The following is a 22,402-nucleotide window of genomic DNA, read 5'->3' as shown; positions in this document are numbered from 1 at the left end:
GGACAACACCTTTATAGTCAACTCTTAATCTCAAAGGACAGTCCAGACCAAACAGTATCAGCTAATGAGACAAGGCAAGACAAAAACCACAACTTTACAGAAATATTTAGTAGGACATCAGGTTGGAGAGTTCAAAATGTACCATCGTACAGTTGTTTTTATTTGGTAATCAGGCTGACTAGCATATATAACTTTCGTGGATGTATGCACGTAACATAACTGGCATCGTAGCATCTTTCAGACTGTGGGATGCAACCACTAACGAGGACCATTGTTCCGGTCTGCAGATTTTGTCACAACTTTCGTCAACTTCGGATGGATAAATCACAATTTCATAGGTGATCGATCTTTAGAATTTCAGAAGGTGAGGGGACATTTGGCCAATAGACTTGCCCGTAACTTGCAAAAAAATCATTCTAGTATCTATTCTAAGCAAGTATGTAAGAGTTATTATTATTATTTTTTTTAAATGTTGTGTAATTTGTTTAGCCCCTTTTTCTCCTCAATTTTGTGACTACGATCGTCTTATTGCTGCAACTCCCAAACAGGATAGGGACAGGCAAAGGTCGAGTCATGCGCCCTCCGAAACATGACCTGCCAAACTGTTGTTCTTAACACCTGCTTGCTTAACCTGTAAGCCAGCTGCACCAATGTGTTTGTGGAAACACCGTTCAACTGACGACCGAAGTCAGCCTGCAGGCGCCCGGCCTCTATAGTCGCTATAGTGCAATGAGCTAAGTAAACCCCCACGGCCAAACCATCCCCTAACCCGGACGACACTGGGCCAATTGTGCACCACCCTATGGGACTCCCGGTCACGGCCGGTAATGACACAGCCTGGGATCGGGGAAAAAAATGATTGGATATGCTTAAAAATGCTTTCAATGTAGTAGAATTTGCAGCACACTTTTGAAGAAGAGAAGCATCTTTTCAGACCCACAGGTGATTGACAACAGCTGATATTAGATAAAAGGACAGGCTGTAACAAAATGAACTAGTGAGAAACAACACAATTGCGAATTATATGATGCATTCTCAGTATGGATAAGCCCAGTATGTTGACATTTGTTGCTTATAACAAATTAAGGTCATATAAACAATATTGCTAATTATACATGACAATGGATTCAGATATTGCTCCTACAGCATCCCATTTGTTTTTATATTTCCCTTTGTCTTAATTACACACCCTAACTCATCAAGTTTGCTAACTAAACACTAAAAGGTCTGAAAATTGTTACTTATCTTATGCTTTACTTTAAATTGGTAATACCGTAAGACCTAAAAAAAGATGCTGCTTAAGAGACTCCATGTGTTAGGCTGGCACATGCAGTAACTGTGTAATGATAGGGCATGGAGAACTGGGGAGTTTAGGGAGGGGGTTTACAGGGAGGGTTTTCTGGGTGGGAACGACCAATGGGTGAGTTTCCCTGTGGGTCCTGCTTTTTGTTACACATCCATGGGCTTATCAACACTAAAGATAACAATTATATCATTAATATAACATTTCTTTCTGAAAAACAATGGCAACACTAGCTGTTCATGTTCCAGTTGTCGTGACATCCGAGCAAGAAACCATATTGATATAGCAATGCTCCAAAAACACACCTGCTCCATTAGGACGCACATAGAAAGCAGAACCATTTGTACAAAATTACTGCTTTTTCATCAGCCCCAAACAAAACTGATTGTGTAATCATAATGATGAATAAGAAGCTCAAAAAAAAAAAAAAAATCGCCATATTGGGTTAAGGCGAAGACCAAGAAAGCAGAAACTGACTTTATTACTGTACTGTGTATGCTCCAAATTCATATGATCCTATGTATTTTCATTCTCTGAACAGCATAATGTTATAATTAACTGAATTCCATCTGGATATTGGGACAGACATGAATGCCATTTTGAACATGCAGGACAAAACTAATAAAACCAATTACAATCCAGGCTCTCCAACATATACCCTCTGATTACAACCTCATTGATGCCTGGTGAGCACATAATCCAAAAGCAAACGAGTACACTTTCTACTCAAATAGGCTTAAAACATTCTCCTGAATAGATTTTATATTATCTACATCTCTATTTTCTCAAATTAAAAAAATAGAAATTCGAGATATGAACTTTTCCGATCACCACGCCTACTACTACCAATTACAAAATGTCAGAATTTCCTAAAAGAGCCACAGGATTGCGTTTCAACGTTTACATTTCTACAAAATCCTACATTCTGTGATCAATTTGAAATGGAACTAAATACATTCATACTGATCAATACAAATTCAGTCGATGACTCCCAGATTCATATGGGATGCCACCAAAGGTTTTATAAAAAATAATGCAACTGCATTTGCATCTAGGTTGAATAAATCACGATTAAAAAGAAAATCAGAATTGGAGTTCTTAACTGCGTTAGAGCATTCTCAACAAACACTTTTTTCATACCAGGTAGCTATTAGCACACACATTCCTGGGTCGCTCCTCTTTTCAGTTCTCTGCAGCTAGCGACTGGAACGAGTTGCAACAAACACTCAAACTGGACAGTTTTATCCTAATCTCTTCATTCAAACACTCAACCACTCCTTTATTGGGGGTGTCTTGCTAATTGCCTACAATTTCCACCTGTTGTCTATTCCATTTGCACAACAGCATGTGACATTTGTCAATCAGTGTTGCTTCCTAAGTGGACAGTTTGATTTCACAGAAGTGTGATTGACTTGGAGTTATTGTGTTGTTTAAGTGTTCCCTTTATTTTTTTGAGCAGTGTATATATCAAGTGTCTGTGGGGTCATATTGCACTTCCTAAGGTTTAACACTAGATGTCAACAGTCTTTAGAACCTTGTTTCAGGATTCTACTGTGAAGTGGGAGAGAATGAGAGCTGATTGAGTCATGGGTCTGCCAAAACGCAATGTGCTCAGTCCAGTGCGCGCTAGTGAGAGTTAGCACCGTTCCCTTTCATTTCTAAAGACAAAGGAATTCTCCAGTTGAAACATTAGGATGTTTTTATCATAAACCTTCAATAAAGAATGATTCTCTACATCGTTTGACATGTTTCTACGAACTGTAATATAACTTTGACTTTGTCTGGACCTAGTGCCTGCGTATTTGGATTACTGTACTAAATGCGCGACCAAAAAGGAGGTATTTGGACATAAATGGACTTTCTCAAACAAAAAACTAACATTTATTGTGGAACTGGGATTCCTGGGAGTGCATTCTGACGAAGATCAAAGGCAAGTGACTATTTATAATGCAATTTCTGACTTTTATTGACTCCGTAACATGGCGGGTATCTGTATTGCTTGTTTTGGGGTCTGAGCGCTGTACTCAGATTATTCCATGGTGTGCTTTTTCCGTAAAGCCTTTTTGAAATCTGACACAGCGGTTGCATTAAGGAGAAGTATATCTTTAACTCCATGCATAACAGTTGTATTTTCATCAACATTTATGATGAGTATTTCTGTAAATTGACGTAGCTCTCTGCACTTTCACCAGATGTTTTGGAGGAAAAACATAACGTGCCAATGTAAACAGAGATTTTTGGATATAAATATGAACTTTATCGAACAAACATACATGTATTGTGTAACATGAAGTCCTATGAGTGCCATCTGATGAAGATCAAAGGTTAGTGATTCATTCTCTCTCTATTTCAGCTTTTTGTGACTGGAAAAATGGCTGTGTTTTTTTGTGACTAGGTACTGACTTAACATAATCGCATGGTATGCTTTTGTCGTAAAGCCTTTTTGAAATCGGACACTGGGGTGGGATTATCAACAAGTTTATCTTTAAAATGGTGTATAATACATGTATGTTTGAGGAATTTTAATTATGAGATTTCTGTTCGAATTTGGCACCCTGCACTTTCACTGGATGTAGGTCAGGTGGGATGTTAGTATCCCACGTACCCTAGAGAGGTTAACAATGATAGCACCTTGAATCTCTCAATTAATTAGAGACAATTACATTTAATTTAATCAGAGACTAATCAAAAATGTTAGCTCTTAGATGGCAATTACTCCAATTCACCTGCGGATACAGTTACTATTCAAAGTGATAAATTTAGAATTAAATCGACAGCGATAATGAATGGTACTAGCGAAGGAGCAATTGAGGCCTGGACAAATACACTTGACTGTGTAAAGAAATAATCTCAGCGAAAGCCCAACTCATACCAATAAACAACCTATAAAGCCCAACACATACATACAAATCATATACAGTGCATTCAGAAAGTATTCACACACCTTGACTTTGTCCACATTGTAGTGTTACAGCCTGAAATTAAAATGTGTTAAATTGAGATGTTTTTGTCACTGGCCTACACACAATAATACCCCATAATGTCCAAGTGGAATTATGTTTTGGGAAAAAAAATTCTAATTAATAAAAAACTGAAAAGCTGAAATGTACTGAGTCAAGAATTATTCAACCTCTTTGTTAAGCCTAAATAAACAAGTCACAGTTGTTAATCAAGTTACACGGACTCACTGTGTGCAATAGTGTTTAACATGATTTTGTACACAAACATGATCTCTGTACCCCACACAATTATCTATCTGTAAGGTCCCGCAGTTGAGCAGTGAATTTCAAACACAATCACAAAGACCAGGGAGGTTTTCCAATGGATGCCAGGAGAATGCTACCTGCCCTAAAGCATAGTGCCAACTGTAAAGTTTGGTGGAGGAGGAATAATGGGTCGGGTAGGCCCCTTAGTGCCAGTGAAGGGAAATCTAAACGCTACAGCATACAATGACATTCTAGACAATTCTGTGCTTCCAACTTTGTGGCAACAGTTTGAGGAAGGCCCTTTCCTGTTTCACAGAGCGCTGACCACAACCCCATCGAACACATTTGGGATGAATTGGAACGCTGACCACGAGCCAAGCCTAAATGGGTGGTGGTTGGACAGAGACATTTTGGATGGGGTTGGGGGAATGGGATGGGAGGTTGTGGGTGGAGGTTCACTCACTTTCGTTTATTTTCCTTTACATACTACATTTTATATAATTGTTTTACTCTGTAATATGATCACAATGATCAATACTTTGTATTCATGTACCTTTTCTGTTATGTTTGTTACTTTTGAGTGGCAGCCCACAGGTGAATATAAACTAAATCTGAAATTATATGATTTTCTATATTGTACCTGTAATCCACCACAATATATATATTTTCAAGATCCCCCCCAAAAAGTGATCACAAAACACCCCACACCACATCAAGATTATCTCTGCCCTAGACTAGGAGTATCTCTATACACTCAGAACATTTGTGCAGTTTTCATACAGGTTAATATAAAAACATTCATCCACACAATATCAATTGCATACATCACATTCACACACTACAATGCTTTTGACCTGACAACGTTCTGTATTTGATTGCCTTGTTAGATTACAGATATGATACACAGATATGATCCCAATAATGCTATGCCAATAAAGTATCTAAAAGAGAGAACACACAGGTTGCATCAGGCAGAGTCAAACTAAGGTGATCCCTGGTTAAGGTCTGTAACTCTGCATGTTGACATCATCCTTCCCATCTTCTCATCTCTGTTTTCTTATGTTTCACTCTTCTTTCGTCAGGACTCTTCATCTGCTCAGGTCGGAAGAGGACTTCATGTGAGTAGATCCTTCACTGACGTCAACATTATCACTGCTTCTTCTACCCATTTCAGCAGGATATTCCTCTAGTCTGCTGTAGCCTCGGAAACCCAGGCTCCTAACAGTATTTGAGTGCCTGGGGAAGTAACGCCTCAGAGAAAATAGTCTACAAGGTGGCGTTTGTTAAAGTCTAGATGGAAACTAGTGAAGGGTTCAGCCTATTAACATAAGAGTCACAGCTGAGGTTAAGAAAAGGGAAGACTAAAACAACAGTAAGTTCAATTGGATAGTTGAAAAATGTATCAAAACTGTCAGGATAGCCAAACTGAAGAGGGAATTTTGGCTTTCCTTTGACCCGTGGTCATATTTTGCACAGGCTTACACAAAACAGGCTTACACAAACACGCATGCACGACTCCAACACCATCATTAAGTTTGCAGACGACAACAGTGGTAGGCCTGATCACCGACAACAATGACACAGCCTATAGGGAGGGGGTCAGAGACATGGCCGGGTGGTGCCAGAATAACAGCCTATCCCTCAACGTAACCAAGACTAAGGAGATGATTGTGGACTACAGGAAAAGGAGGACCGAGTACGCCCCCAATCTCATCGACGGGGCTGTAGTGGAGCAGGTTGAGAGCTTCAAGTTCCTTGGTGTCCACATCAACAACAAACTAGAATGGTCCAAACACACCAAGACAGTCGTGAAGAGGGCATGACAAAGCCTATTCCCCCACAGGAAACTAAAAAGATTTGGCATGGGTCCTGAGATCCTCAAAAAGGTTCTACAGCGGCAACCGAGAGCATCCTGACTGGTTGCATCACTGCCTGGTACGGCAATTGCTCGGCCTCTGACCGCAAGGCACTAGAGAGGGTAGTGCGTATGGCCCAGTACATCACTGGGGCTAAGCTGCCTGCCATCCAGGACCACTACACCAGGCGGTGTCAGAGGAAGGAAGCTAACCAGCTAATTAGCTACAAGCTATTTAGTCATTGTTAGCCACTGCTAGCTGTTTTTACCTTCTGCACAGATACCAGCCCTGTTTTTATCCTGGATAATACTCACCAGTCTACCAGTATCGGACTGTCTCTCCACTACAATGCCAGATTCCTGCCGTGATCCCTGGACCACTACTTCTGATCTTCACAGCTAGCTAGCACCCACCGTGGCACCTAGTACAGAAGCTATCCCTGAGGCCCACCTCCCGGCCTACTCAGCTGTTCACCCAGACCCCAATCATATACGGCTAGAGCCCAATACTCCACCGGATCCTTGCTGTAAGCTCTGGACCTTGGCACCGGATCACCGCTGCTACCGAGTAATGTCATACTTTCCAGGTCCATACCCAAATAGTTCGAACTTCTAATTTAAAAAATGAATCTCTCCAGAAATAAGTCTCTCACTGTTGCCATATGCTACCGACCCCCCTCAGCTCCCAGCTGTGCCCTGAACACCATTTGTGAATTGATCGCCCCCCATCTAGCTTCAGAGTTTGTTCTGTTAGGTGACCTAAACTGGGATATGCTTATTAACACCCCGGCAGTCCTACAATCTAAGCTAGATGCCCTCAATCTCACACAAATCATCAAGGAACCCACCAGGTACAACCCTAAATCCGTAAACATGGGCACCCTCAGACATTATCCTGACCAACTTGCCCTCCAAATATACCTTCTCTGTCTTCAATCAGGATCTCAGCGATCACTGCCTCATTGCCTACGGGTCTGTGGTCAAACGACCACCCCTCATCACTGTCAAACGCTCCCTAGAATACTAATTCGAGCAGGCCTTTCTAATTGACCTGGCCCGGGTATCCTGGAAGGATATTGACCTCATCCCGTCAGTTGAGGATGCCTGGTCATTCTTTAAAAGTAACTTTCTCACCATCTCTCTCACCAACTTTCTCACCAACTAGCATCACCACCCTGGACGGGTCCGACTTAGAATATGTGGACATCTATAAATACCTAGGTGTCTGGCTAGACTGTAAACTCTCTTTCCAGACTCACATTAAACATCTCCAATCCAAAATCCAATCTAGAATCGGCTTTCTATTTCGCAACAAAGCCTCCTTCACTCACACCGCCAAACTTACCCTAGTAAAACTGACTATCCTACCGATCCTCGACTTTGGCGATGTAATCTAGAAAATAGCTTCCAATACTCTACTCGGCAAACTATATGCAGTTTATCATAGTGCCATTCGTTTTGTTACTAAAGCACCTTATACCACCCACCACTGCAACCTGTATGCTCTAGTCGGCTGGCCCTCGCTACATATTCGTCGCCAGACCCACTGGCTCCAGGTCATCTATAAGTCCATGCTAGGTAAAACTCCGCCTTATCTCAGTTCACTGGTCACGATAACACCCAAAGCCAACACCTCATTCGGCCGCCTTTCCTTCCAGTTCTCTGCTGCCTGTGACTGGAACGAATTGCAAAAATCGCTAAAGTTAGACACTTTTATTTCCCTCACCAACTTTAAACATCTGCTATCTGAGCAGCTAACCGATCGCTGCAGCTGGACATAGTCCATCGGTAAATAGCCCAACCAATTTACCTACCTCATCCCCATACGGTTTCTATTTATTTACTTTTCTGCTCTTTTGCGCACCAGTATCTCTACCTGCACATGATCATCTGATCATTTATCACAGTGTTAATCTGCCAAATTGTAATTATTCGCTCCTATGGCCTATTTATTGCCTACCTCCTCATGCCTTTTGCACACAATGTATATAGACTTTTTTCCCTACAGTGTTATTGACTTGTTTATTGTTTACTCCATGTGTAACTCTGTTGTCGTCTGTTCACACTGCTATACTTTATCTTGGCCAGGTCGCAGTTGCAAATGAGAACTTGTTCTCAACTAGCCTACCTGGTTAAATAAAGGTTCAATAAAAAAATTAAAAAATGCTGAAGTATGCTTTACTGATTAAGAGCTGCTGAATAAAATTGTCATCCTAAAGGTCTGAGTATTCTTTGAGTCTGCCTGCCCTTCGCTAGTGATGTGTTGCCACTATCAAACCAATCAACTATTTTGCATGTTTTTTTATTTATTATTATTATTATTATTATTATTATTATTATTATTATTATAATATATATATATATATATATATTTTTTTTTAAATGTGACTTGCATGAGATACAAAAATAATGCTTCATAATAGGGCTGCACGATTAATCAAATTCTCATCAAAATTGCGATACTGACATCTGCAATATCCAAATCACAAAAGTCTGCAAATCTGCAATATTTTGAAACTCCACTTTATATAGTTGACTTCATTTGCTCCTTGAGTTGTCCCCCTCAGCACACTGCTTCCCACAAACAAGCACCGCTCCGTCACTGAAGGAGCGCAAACTTGCAGTTCCAAGTTCGCTCTGCATGGTCATTGCATTGTCAATGCAACAGATGTTGGTGACAATGCTGCTTTCCATTTTGCTTCTTAATATAAATCCACATACACTCTATAATTACACTATTAGGCTAGTTTGTGCATCTTACCCTCTGCAAATATCTAGTTAGTCAGCATTTTATTTGCAAATTGTGGCACAAGAGTAGTCGCTAATGGTAATTGCTAGTTAGCCAAATACCCCGAGCGAGAGGAAACATAGCTAAGCTAGCTAATACAGTCTGATTCCACTGGTGCTGTAGGCCTAGATCAGCATGTTTTTTGTGCAACAGTATGCATGTTATTCATCAGAGAGAAATAGGCTAAACATGAATATGTTACATGAATCAGAGACAGTTGAGAACAATGTAACATCAATTGGAGTCTAATTAGGGTCCCCTGGGAAACACTAACTAACCGTTTGGCTCCTCCCCTATCACAATAACTCCTCCCTGGCTTTAAAAAAATGTGTTTTCATGCCAAACACAGTATTCAAAGTGCCCACTGCATTTCAACCAAAGAATTTGAATAATAATTATATTCTCATGATTCCAACAGTTCACCGAAGTGTTTTGACCTATATCACAAATCACAATATTTGGTAAAAAAAAAAAAATCTATTAGATTTGCCCAAATCGTACAAGGAACAATCAAGGAAATATAATTTCTACTCAGAGCCAATAAAATATAAGTGCTGAATGCCACCGCCTCTGTGAACGTTCAAACTAGAAATACAAACATCAACTTTGCCAGACTTCCATTAGTCGAGTGAACGAGACAGGATTTTGGGAAGACTTGCCACGTCAGACTAAAGGCTTAAATGCTTCCCATCCGAACCAGGTCGGAACAGTTTGTGCATATATTACGACATTTTGTGACGTAGCCGGTTAGCCGTAAGGATTCTTCAATTAAAGTGTTTATTCATGAACACTTTTCACTTGATAGATACTACACCAAACATCTTAGTTAGATGTAAAATTCGCACGACTAAGATCGGACCCTCACATATCCGCAAACTCCATCCCATTCACAATAGTAAACAGGCAGTGTCTTCGCGCCTACACTAAGTGTGGTATTCAAACTTGAGATCACCACACATTTTCACACAAGTCTCCATTGACCTCATTCTCAAACCTATTTTTTTTTTTTTTTTTTAAATCTCAGATAGCTCTATCAGTGACAATGAGCTCCAAACCCAGGTTGATCTGCTAACTGATTGGTGTGGGTGAGAGGCTAGGACCTCCACCAGATAATTTGCTCTCTGGCTAGTTCACCACAACACTCAGTCTGATAGTGTGTCATTGCTCATTATCTCTTCATTGGATAGGACTGACTTGGATTTTTCTCATCTCAATCAGCCCTGCTAGGTGAAATAATACATCTGTTCAGCTAAACAATAATGTGTCAGAATACATTAAAACACACTGCAGAGATACTGACCAATCACAGCTCCTCGGTTCTGCCTCTTCAGGAAATCCCACAGATTAGTGGTTGGAGGGGAGATGGGGGGAGGAGTCACTAGAAGATAAAGAGAGTCAACAATGCTGACTATGCCACTTACCTCGCACTCATTGCGAGTATGCACAAACACACACAGCTAATTGCAACAGCGAACAAGGATCCAAATAAACACTCAAAACTACCAACTACGCCACACACACACGCATGTACCACAAACTCAAAACTTGAACACACCTTTAGTTTTTTCTTTCACAGTCTGAGTATTGGTCTTCTTTTCAGGTGTTTTACAAGTCTCTGGCTTTTTTTTGGTTTCTCTATTGCTGATTCTACTGGCCACTATACTAACAGCTCTACAGGTCTCTCTCTCCATGTCTGTGCTAGTCTCTCTCTCAGTCTCCTTAACAGTCTCTGTACTGGTCATTTTCCCAGTGTCTTTGCTGGTCTCATGGACTGTCATGTTTCTAGTCTTACTCCCTAACTTTTTGCGAGTCTCTGTACTGGTCTCTTTTTTGCCAGTCTCCATCTCCTTGATTATCTTTTCCGCCTCCTTATCTTTCCCTCTGCTCCTGCTGTCCTTTCGGGTCTCTTGACTAGCTTTTGTTATTGTCTCTCTGCCAGTGTCTTTACTGGTCTCTCTGCCAGTGTCTTTACTGGTCTCTCTGCCAGTGTCTTTACTGGTCTCTCTGCCAGTGTCTTTACTGGTCTCTCTGCCAGTGTCTTTACTGGTCTCTCTGCCAGTGTCTTTACTGGTCTCTCTGCCAGTGTCTTTACTGGTCTCTCTGCCAGTGTCTTTACTGGTCTCTCTGCCAGTGTCTTTACTGGTCTCTCTGCCAGTGTCTTTACTGGTCTCTCTGCCAGTGTCTTTACTGGTCTCTCTGCCAGTGTCTTTACTGGTCTCTCTGCCAGTGTCTTTACTGGTCTCTCTGCCAGTGTCTTTACTGGTCTCTCTGCCAGTGTCTTTACTGGTCTCTCTGCTGGTCTCTCTGCCAGTGTCTTTACTGGTCTCTCTGCCAGTGTCTTTACTGGTCTCTCTGCCAGTGTCTTTACTGGTCTCTCTGCCAGTGTCTTTACTGGTCTCTCTGCCAGTGTCTTTACTGGTCTCTCTGCCAGTGTCTTTACTGGTCTCTCTGCCAGTGTCTTTACTGGGGTCACTGCAGGTTTCTTTGCCAATGCGTTTGTCCACTTCCACCCCAGTCTCCTGGGTCATTTGAATGGTTTCTGGGGTGGCCTCTCTGTCCATCTCGGTCTCATTGTCTTTGTCAGTCTCTTTCCTGGTCGGTTTCTCCTCTCCTACAGATGTAGGGGCAGGTTCTGGGGTAGTCTGGCTCTGGTCTCTGATCGAACTGGAGGGAACTAAGAAACAGCAACATCATCGCCACTTGCATCACTATCCCCAATGTTAAATGTCTAGTTGATGTGTTACCCTCTCCCTCCCTTCCACCTCTCCCTCCCCTCTAACTCACCCAGTTTCTTGCCAGGTGGTAGCATGGGCATCAGGTCTCCCATGTTCTCTCTCTTCTTGATCGCCTTCAAGATCACTAAGGCTACAGAATACAGAGTTAATCACTCACACTAACAAAAGGTGACCAAACAAATGTGTACACACACACACACTGACCTTTCTCATAGATGACTGACTCCCCGATGTAGCGTTGCAACATCATGAACTTATAAGGGATAGAGGGAGAAGGAGAGAGTGAGGGATGAGGACAATGCATCACTACAGGGTATAACTGTGGGTTTTTTGTGTTGGTTTGGAGTGTTTTACCTGGACACGTCTGGTGGAGTGAGTGTGTGTGTGATACCTGTAGACACCCCATGGCGTGTATTTTCTCAGCCTGTTGTGCCAGGTCCAGCAGTATTTCGCTCCTCTTATCAGACTCCTCTACCTCTTTCACAGAGCCTGGATGGGCACGCTCCTACACACACAGACTTGTATAAGAGGGCTATAATAGGCTTTTTTGTTGTTGTGTTGGAGCAACAAATTGGTCAATCTTTGTGTGTATATTTACCAGGAACGTGGTGACATGTTCATAGCTGTGTATGTGAGCGATGCTGAGTCCGTCTGACAACTTCCTCTCACACAACAAACACAGGAAGCCCCAGCCTGGAGACGAGGCCCCGGCCCTAGTAACACTGTACTGAACCAGGAACTGCAGACCTGAGAGAAAAAAGAAAGAAAAATAGAGTTATTGACCTGAACACAGAGGTGAGGGGTAATGCTGATGGGAACTACTTTTCTAGGTCTAACTGTGTATCTCGAACACGGGTAAAACATGCTTCCCCTTTGTTTTATGCTTAGAGGGTATGTCATGGTCTTGTTAACTTCTTTTGGATAGGGGGCTGTATTTTGACGTCCAGATGAAAAGCGTGCCCAAATGAAACTGCCTGCTACTCAGGCCCAGAAGCTAGGATATGTATATAATTGGTAGATTTGGATAGAAAACATTCTAATTTCTAAAACTTCTAAAATAATGTCTGTGAGTATAACATAACTGAAATGGCAGGTGAAACCCCGAGGACAAATGTGAGTGGTCCAAGAGGATTCAGAGGCCTCATTGTTACATACATCAGTAACACAAAAAGGATACAGAGGCACAGATGGTAAAACAGATATTTCCACAAAGCTATAGTGGTTAATACCCATCAGAGGGTAAGGTAAGAACCCTTACTGTTTGTATAGCATTTGTGCTTCTGTATGTCCACTTCCCATATGTCCACTTTGTCTAATTTCTGTATGCCTGCTTTCTGTGTCTGCTTCCACCTCCATTTTACAATGTTTTTACTTAGTTTAAACCCTTTCGATTCTGTTTTCATTTTGGTCTGCACTCACCCAGCATAGGAATCCTCCGGTCTTTGTTTTTCAGATGGGCGGAAAACGTCAGCGGCCTGTCAACTACAGGATAACACACAGAGACAAAACATTCTTAGAGCCCTGATTGCTCCTCTTATGACACCAGAGAAACTTTATGATGAACTAACCTTTTGATGTCTACTAACCTTTTAGATAACGATGGAAGTTCTTGAGTTTCTTCATGGCTTGAGGATGAGAGTGAGCGAGCGCAAGATAGAACAGACAGAGGACATGAATGCAGGGGGTGCTAGACTTTCGGCAGTTGATGATCCAGCCTACCTACGGAGGAAGAGACTGCGAGGTGCCCAATGAAGAGCGTCGGTCCTGTCTATCCGACTGACACTTCTCCCTCCCTGTACCGTCGACGCACCCTCCACTACAACTCTCAACTTCATCAACACTATCAGCATCAACATTATAAGCTGTGGAAGACCAGCGCCTAAGACTGAACCTGCCGCAACCCTACATATGTTTTTAAAAGTGTCTTTGAGAATCCCTTTGTAATGAAATGCGCAATATAAAATACATTTATTATTATTTTTAGTGGGGAGATGTCTTACCGGAGGAGTAGGAGGACATCTTAATGCTGTGGAAAACACTGTCAGGAATATCAAACACCTGGGGGAGAGAGGGCAAGAAATGGAATGAGACCATAAACCTTCACATCTCCAGAGCAACCTTCACATCTCCAGAGCAACTTCCCCTTCTCCCCCCATCCTTCCCTACCTTCAGTACATTGTCTCTCTCTCCTCGGACTCTCTCCTCCTCCCAGGCCAAAGTCTTCAGGACCTCCAGGCCCATTTCTGTCCCCCACCCGAATGGCAGACACTGCGGACTCTGGTACATCTGATACAGAGAGATAGAGCACCCACTTTCAACTACAATGTATACACAGACTTTATAAAGCATTCATAATGCTTTATAAGCACAACATAGATGTGTGAAAAATCATTTAGAAGCAGCCATAGCCATAAAGGGTGATATAAAAAGCAACACACTGACCAGGGTGCGTCGAAGGTGGAGTGTGGAGGTGAGGTGAGTCATGACGAGATTGGCAGGGATTATCTCCTGACAGGTGTGACACAGGTAGAAGGGCGTTTTCCAACACTCAGTACTCAAACACATCACCAACAGATAGACACCTGGGAAATGGAGTCCGACAGAGTACAGTATGTATGGTAGCGCAACTAGGACAAAACAGCATAATAATATTTCATATTAACGTCTGATATTTTTCTGAAAAGAAGACACCCCTTTACCAATAATTGGTTCAGTTCTTTCTGAGTTCCGGATGTACTCATACAAGGTAAAGGATGGGATGCAGGCTATACCAACGGCAGAGAGAAGGGAAGGAAGAATGTTGTCAGTGATCTTGATGGCCAGTAGAACTGGACAATGAGATGAACGCATTAAACATATACATTTCATTGGAGTCAGAAAACTCACCTTTACTGTCCTCTTCCCCTGAGAAAGAAAAAAAATAGTTAGTTCATAAACAATGTAACTCTCAAAAGATGTACAGCATGATGGGGAAACGATGCAGAAGTTGATTTTTTATGGTTGGTGGTCAACATCACTAGTACCTGGTTCAAAGATAACTCCTAGCATCTCCTTGTGTTTCCAGTGACGCACATGTAACTTGTACTGCGACACAGACTCACATACCACGTTGCAGTCCTGAAGTGGATACAGAGATGACAGGGATGCACACACACACAATTGATGAGCCTCCTGTTCCTCAGAGTGTGTGGGAGAGGGTTTAAGTATTTCCAGATGTTGAGCAGCCACCATGCCAACATTACAGAGAGGCATGTCACCAGTCCTGGAGCAGGACCTTAACCAGGGGTTAAGTACTGAAGGACACTTCATTTGTGGCTACTGTGTGGTGTGAGGAACAGTATTCCTCACCTGACAGTGCAGTCGACAGGTCCCCCTCTGGCTAGTAGCTTTGGTAACAACTGGAGCAGTACTTGCTGTAGCTACAGTCTCAACAGCTGTAGGTGTGACATAGGTCTTCACTGGGCTTGACTTGGTCTCCATAGGAACAGCCTCAGCAACATTAGTCATGGTAACATCTTTGGTAATCTTTGACCCTTCTGAGGAAGGAACTAAAGAAGATCCAGACAGAGAACATCAGAGAGTTAGAGTCCCTGACTGGCACAACTCTAAACAGAGAAAGAAGGGGGTAACACTTGATTTGGATAGTCCTGATTGGCCATCTGCAGAGCATCTAGATGGACTTACTATCAACAAACAATCTGTTGATAAGCAACTGCTTGGTAAGGTTACGGTTAAGAATAAGGGTTAGGGCTAAGGTTAGAGCTAGGCTAAGAGTTAAGTATAGGGTTAGGATAAGGGTTAGCTGGACTATCCAAATAAAGTGTTACCGAAGTGGGAGAGGGGACATTGAGATCACTTGGCCAAACACAGAGCAGAAGTAAGAACAGAGGGAGAGAGAGGATCAGGAGTCCTGCCAATCTGAAACAGTCACTTAAACTGATTGAGGTCAATACCTTATTTTCTATACAGAGTCATACTTTACTTTGATTATTCTACATCAGCACATTCCACTCTCCATAAACTCCTCCACCTGCCCCCTTCCAGATTTGGAAACCACCTCAAACTCATTCTGCTATACATGATATGTCCTGTACAGGACCACTCCGATGACCTCTCTGCTCTAGCAAACCTGGGGTGCTTTAAGCCTCAGCCTTAAATAAACCAGGTATTCAGGTCGGGTGCGAGTGTGCTGTGTCTGGGACGTGTCGTGGTCATTTCATGTATTACTAAATGATGAGTTACAAACCACACACCACTTAAACTTCATCTTTTAATAATATGAGCTTCTCCATAGCCCTGTGACTCTCAGATCAATTCAGTGTCTATAAATTAATTCTCTGACAGTGCTTTCAAAAGAAGACTTAGTATCTTTTATAGCCAACTCACATGACAAACCACAGATCTTAGGAACTTCACAAAGGGCCTTTTACTTGAGAGGAGTATCCCATAGCCAGATGGCATTAGTTATAAATTATCGTTCAGTTTGGTCTCTAAGACAAGGTTCTACTTCTCGTTCTTGGTACTTCATAGTACCAAAACATTACCTCATCCAATGGCATATATCAATTGTCAATTCTAGATACTCCCATCTCAAATGCACCCCTTCTCCTGGGCAAGCTCACGGAGGGGAGTGAGCCTCTAGGTCATATACTAGGTCAAGAGAAGGGCAACATTAGAGGGGACATACAATGGTTCCAGACACTGCCATACTCCTCCCCCCAATGGGAAAAGGAGGGAGTGACTGGAGTACAGACTTAGTGGAGCCCTTCACATGGTTTCACAGATATATTCATTATGAAGACAATGTTTAAGCTGGATTTCTCCCTTTCTGATATTCTGCCTATTACCAGACATGTAAAAGACAAGCCTGACCTCTCCCCTCACTGGGCCCCAAGAGACTTTTCCCTAGAGAAGGGAGAGAAAATGCAACTACCAACAATATAGTCCAAAAGAAGACATTCTAACGACAAGTATAAAGTAAATAAAACATCTTATTTATCTATGTTACCTAACTAATTCTGATTCAGCTACGACAGACGATTTAAAGAGGGGTTGTACGGGCTGATTTCGCCTCATTTTAGCCAACTTTTGCCAATTAGCGTCAGTGCTTGACTGAGGTGAGATCAGACCACTACTCTTCAGGGAAAGGGAAAATTGACTAGGTATCTCCAACTGAATGGATTCAACTGAAATGTGTCTTCCACATTTAATCCAACCCCTCTAAAATCGACATCCACGTCTTCGGTGCACGGGGAGCAGTGGGTTAACTGCCTCGCTCAGAATGACAGATTTTTACCTTGTCAGATTCGATCCAGCATCCTTCTGGTTACTGGCCCAACGCTCTAACCACTAACCAGAGCTTCCGATGTGCGACCGCAATAAAGTTATTTAGAGGTTCAATATTCAGACTTGCAGCTCTATTGGGGATAGTTAGGGACCATCAATAAATTACACAATGTACATGGGACAATATTTTCACACCTTTCAGTTCTAATGAATTTACTACAATATTTGATTACTAATTTTTACAATTGGTGAGGTTTCTAAGTAAGTGAAATTTGAAGCTATCAAATTTAGAAAATATTGTCCCATTTACATTGTGTTAGTTATTGACTGTCCCCAACTAGACCAATAGAGCTGCATATCTGTTGAATATCCAACTTCCAATGTTACCACGGTTGGTGTGAGCTCTGAGAGAACACTTAAGCATTCACCCAGGGTTTATTCAATATTATAAACTGGGTGGTTCGAGTCCTGAATGCTGATTGGCTGACAGCCATGGTTGATCAGACCATAAACCACAGGTATGACAAAACATGTATTTTTCCTGCTCTAACTATGTTGGTAATAGCAATAATGCATCTCGGGGGTTAGTGGTATATGGCCAATATACTATGGCTAATGGCTGTATCCAGGCACTCCGTGTTGCGTTGTGCGTAAGAACAACCCTTAGTCGTAGTATATTAGCCATATACCACACCCCCTTGTGCCTTATTGCTTAAGTGACCTACGCAGGGGAGACCTTTACTGGATGCAGCCAGCATTGGATTCTCTTAGACACAATTACAGTTTAGCTTATACAGGCAGGGAATATCTGGTTTAGATTAGAGGTTGGATGATTAATTAGGGCCAATTTCAAGTTTATAACAAAATCGGTAAACTGCATTTGTGGAGGCCGATTACATTGCATTCCACGAAGACACTGTGTGGCAGGGTGGCCACCTGATACGCGAGTGCAGCAAGGAGCCAAGGTAAGTTGCTAGCTAGCATTAAACTAATCTTTTTTTATTTTTAAATCTTCACATAATCACTAGTTAACTACACATGGTTGATGATATTACTAGGTTAACTAGCTTGTCCTGCGTTGCATATAATCAATGGGGTGCCTGTTAATTTATCCTCGAATCACAGCCTACTTCACCAAAAGGGGGATGATTTAACAGAAGCACATTCACGGGATAAAAAGCACAATCGTTGCACGAATGTACCTAACCATAAACATCAATGCCTTTCTTAAAATCAATACCCAAGTTTTTTTTTTTTTTAAACCTGCATATTTAGTTAAAATAAATTCATGTTAGCAGGCAATATTAACCTTGGAAATTGTGTCACTTCTCTTGCGTTCATTGCATGCAGAGTCAGGGTATATGCAACAGTTTGGGCCGCCTGGCACGTTGCGAACTAATTTGCCAGAATTTTACATAATTATGACATAACATTGAAGGTTGTGCAATGTAACAGCAATAGTTAGACTTAGGGTTGCCACCCGTTCGATAAAATACGTGGAAAATTACATAATTAGTCAAGCTATCCAATGTTTTACTGTTTAAAGAAGCGTCTCGTTATATGCTAGTTTTTTCTAACTTAATACAAACTTGTCTTTGTGGAACTGGGTCATGAGACTGGTCATATAGATAAGATCCACTTCGGTGCGACCGCAGCATGTGACATCCCGTGTTTTTACTATCTACAGAAAGTCACATGTATGGAAACTTGCAGAAAGGAGCACATAGGGTTTTGCTGTTGTGAATGCAGTTAGCCCGAGGGCTCAATCATACATCTTAAACGTAAAACAGACAACTAATTGTCTTTACACACCATCTGCTGACTGCCACGTATATACAAAAAGGATGTGCTTCTCTATAAAAGCAGAGAACACTGTTCGTTGAGCTTTTTTTGCAAATCTTATAAGTGTTTGAAAGAATCTGCAGTCTCTCTTCCTATAGAATTGCTACCACACAAGTCATCAGCATCTGGCTAGCATTCCTCAGAGACGAGGTCTACCCTAAACCATTAAATAAAATGTCTTATTATATTCTGTCTTGGTTGTCATTCAGTTAAGTCTGTTCTCGATTGAACTATCATTTATGTATATGACTACTATAGATGCCACATAGGCAGCTTTCAACTGGAAAAGTTATTTATTTTGGAGCAGTTCCTCTTCTCGCCCAGTGAGCTAGTCAGGTAGTGTGTACGGCACATTCGTCCAGAGCCACGTACCCTGAACCAGCTCACAGGAGATCCTGTGACATTGTACTCTGCAGGTAGTTAAAACCTAGTCTTATTTATGTTTCATAGTGCTTTTAGAGGCCACGTAAAGAGTTGAACATACATTGAGGCCAACGTCAAGGGGAGAGAGAAGTTATGGAATACCATTGAGAGACTAGTTAGATAACACCACATGACTACCTTCTGCAACCCAGCAAATTTAGCAGAACTTTGTTTACAAAGCACTCCAGTAACATCCATAGATCCTGAATACACCCCAGGGTGAATAAACAGCTTCCATCCCCAGGCCATCAGACTGTTAAACAGTCATCACTAGCCAGCCTTCGCACAGCACCCTGCCCTGAACCTTAGACTGCTGCTCTATGTACATAGAGTCATTGAACACTGGTCACTTTAATAAATGTTTACGACCGGTTAACAGTTCAACAGTGCATTCGTAAATTTCAGACCCAATGACTTTTCCCACATTTTGTTACAAAAAAAAAGTCTCAATCTACACACAATACCCCATAAAGTCAAAGCAAAAACAGGTTTAGAAATTTTTGCAAATGTATATAAAAAAAATAAGAAATAACATTTACATAAATATTCAGACCCTTTACTCAATACTTTGTTGAAGCACCTATGGCAGCGATTACAGCCTCGAGTCTTCTTGGGTATGACGCTACAAGCTTGGCACACCTGTATTTGGAGAGTTTCTCCCAATCTTCTCTGCAGATCCTCTCAAGCTCTGTCAGGTTGGATGGGGAGCGTCGCTGCACAGCTATTTTCAGGTCCCTCCAGATGTTAGATCAGGTTCAAGTCCGGGCTCTGGCTGGGCCATTCAAGAACATTCAAAGACTTGTCCAGAAACCACTTCTGTGTTGTCTTGGCTGTGGGCTTAAGGTGAACCTTCGCCCCCATCTAAGGTCCTGAGCAGGTTTTCACCAAGGATCTCTGTACTTTGAAAACCACCACTATGCTTAAAAACATGGAGAATGGTACTCAGTAATGTGTTGTATTGGATTTGCCCCAATCATAACACATAGTAGTCAGGACAAAAAGTTAATTGCTTTGCCACATTTTTTGCAGTATTACTTTAGTGCCTTGTTGCAAACAGGATTCATGTTTCAGAATGTTTTATTCTGTACAGGCTTCCTTCTTTTCACTCTGTCAATTAGGTTAGTATTGTAAAGTAACTATGTTGTTGTTGATCCTTCCTCAAGTCTCTCCTATCACAGCCATTAAACTGTAACTGTTTTAAAGTCACCATTGGCATCATGATAAAATCCCTGAGTGGTTTCCTTCCTCTCCGTCAGAGTTAGGAAGGACACCTGTATCTTTGTAGTGACAGCGTATCAATACACACCCAATCAAAAGTGTAATTAATAGCTTCACCATGCTCAAAAGGATATTCAACGTCTGCTTTTTTCCATTTTTACACATCTACCAATAGCTGCCCTTCTTTGCGAGGCATTGGAAAACCTCCCTGGTCTTTGTGGTTGAATATGTGTTTAAAATTCACTGCTCAACTGAGAGACCTTACAGATAAATGTACATGTGGGGTACAGAGACGAGCTGGCCATTAAAAATTAAAAAAGTAAACCCTATTATTGTCTATGCAACTTATTATTTGACTTGTAAAGTTAAGTGGGGCAGCAGGTAGCCTAGTGGTTGGGCCAGTAACCGAAAAGTTGCTAGATTGAATCCCAGAGCTAACAAGGTAAAGTTCTGCCCCTGAACAAGGCAGTTAACCCACTGTTCCTAGGCCTTCATTGTAAATAAGAATTTGTTCTTAACGGACTTGCCTAGTTAAATAAAAGGTTAAATATTTTAAAAATTAAGCACATTTTTACTCCTGAACTTATTTAGGCTTGCATAACAAAAGGGTTTGAATACTTATCGACTCAAGACATTTCAGCTTCTCATTTAATTAAATTTGTTAACGTTTTTTTGTTGTTTTTTTTTAAACATAATTCCACTTTTATATTAAATGGGGTATTGTGTGTAGGCCAGTGACAAAAATCAATTGAATCCATTTGAAAAATTCAGACTGTACAAAAATTGGGAAAAAGTCAAGGGGGTTCTGACGATTCTGTACTTCTACCTTTTGAAGAAGGCATAGCTGCACCTTTTATATTCATATACTACATGGCCAAAAGTATGTGGACAACCCTTAAAATTAGCTGATTAGGCTATGTCAGCCACACCTGTTGCTGACAGGTGTATAAAACCGAGCACAGCCATGCAATTGCCACAGACAAACATTGGAAGTATAATGGCCCGTACTGATGAACTCAGCGACTTTCAACGTGGCAGTCATAGGATGCCACCTTTCCAACAAGTCAGGTCGTCAAATTTCTGCCCTGCTAGAGCTTCCCCAGTCAACTGTAAGTGTTATTGTGAAGTGGAAACGTCGAGGGGCAACAAAAGCTCAGCCGCAAAGTGGTAGGCCACACAAGCTTACAGAATGGGACCGCCGAGTGCTGAACTGCGTAAAAATCGTATGTTCTCGGTTGCAACACTCACTATTGAGTTTCAAACTGCCTCTGGAAGCAACGTCAGCACAATAACTGTTTGTAGGGAGCATCATGAAATGGGTTTCCATGGCCAAGCAGCCGCAGATCACCATGCGCAATGTCAAGCGTCGGCTGGACTGGTGTAAAGCTCGCCGCCATTGGATTTTAGACGATTCTGTGCTTCCATTTTTTGCCAACAGTTTGGCGAAGGCCCTTCCTGTTTCAGCATGACAATGCCCCATGCACAAAGCAAGATGCATAAAGAAATTGTTTGTTGAGATCTGTCTGGAAGAACTTGACTGGCCTGCACAGAGCCCTGACCTCAACCCCATCGAACACCTTTGGGATGAATTAGAACGGCGACTTTGAGCCAGACATAATCGCCCAACATCAGTGCCCGACCTCACTAATGCTTGTGGATGAATGGAAGCAGCAATGTTCCAACATCTAGTGGAAAGCCTTCCCAGAAGAGAGGAGGCTGTTACAGCAGCAACAGGGGACTCCTCCA

The 22,402-nt window shown here is 41.8% G+C and overlaps 1 protein-coding gene across 7 annotated transcripts in view; it reads right to left on the bottom strand.

Annotated features, from left to right (window-relative positions):
* Positions 1 to 22,402, bottom strand: part of LOC112264474 — an 89,503-nt gene that overhangs the window by 41,533 nt on the left and 25,568 nt on the right. For all 7 annotated transcript variants that reach the window (XM_024441100.2, XM_042295368.1, XM_042295367.1 and 4 more), the window contains 15 exons: positions 15,236 to 15,435; positions 14,911 to 15,004; positions 14,774 to 14,791; positions 14,587 to 14,652; positions 14,330 to 14,469; positions 14,054 to 14,173; positions 13,888 to 13,945; positions 13,474 to 13,512; positions 13,307 to 13,369; positions 12,486 to 12,634; positions 12,279 to 12,392; positions 12,092 to 12,140; positions 11,937 to 12,017; positions 10,708 to 11,826; positions 10,453 to 10,530 (listed from right to left, as the gene is read on the bottom strand). In XM_024441100.2, coding sequence (XP_024296868.2) covers positions 10,453 to 10,530; positions 10,708 to 11,826; positions 11,937 to 12,017; positions 12,092 to 12,140; positions 12,279 to 12,392; positions 12,486 to 12,634; positions 13,307 to 13,369; positions 13,474 to 13,512; positions 13,888 to 13,945; positions 14,054 to 14,173; positions 14,330 to 14,469; positions 14,587 to 14,652; positions 14,774 to 14,791; positions 14,911 to 15,004; positions 15,236 to 15,435 — 2,388 coding nt within the window. The remainder of the gene's footprint in view (positions 1 to 10,452; positions 10,531 to 10,707; positions 11,827 to 11,936; positions 12,018 to 12,091; positions 12,141 to 12,278; positions 12,393 to 12,485; positions 12,635 to 13,306; positions 13,370 to 13,473; positions 13,513 to 13,887; positions 13,946 to 14,053; positions 14,174 to 14,329; positions 14,470 to 14,586; positions 14,653 to 14,773; positions 14,792 to 14,910; positions 15,005 to 15,235; positions 15,436 to 22,402) is intronic.

Source organism: Oncorhynchus tshawytscha, linkage group LG13 (assembly GCF_018296145.1).
Source record: "Oncorhynchus tshawytscha isolate Ot180627B linkage group LG13, Otsh_v2.0, whole genome shotgun sequence".
In the NCBI taxonomy this organism is placed as follows: Eukaryota; Metazoa; Chordata; class Actinopteri; order Salmoniformes; family Salmonidae; genus Oncorhynchus; species Oncorhynchus tshawytscha.
The sequence above is the reverse complement of the archived record's forward strand: the minus strand, read 5'-3'. Positions and strand labels throughout refer to the sequence as shown.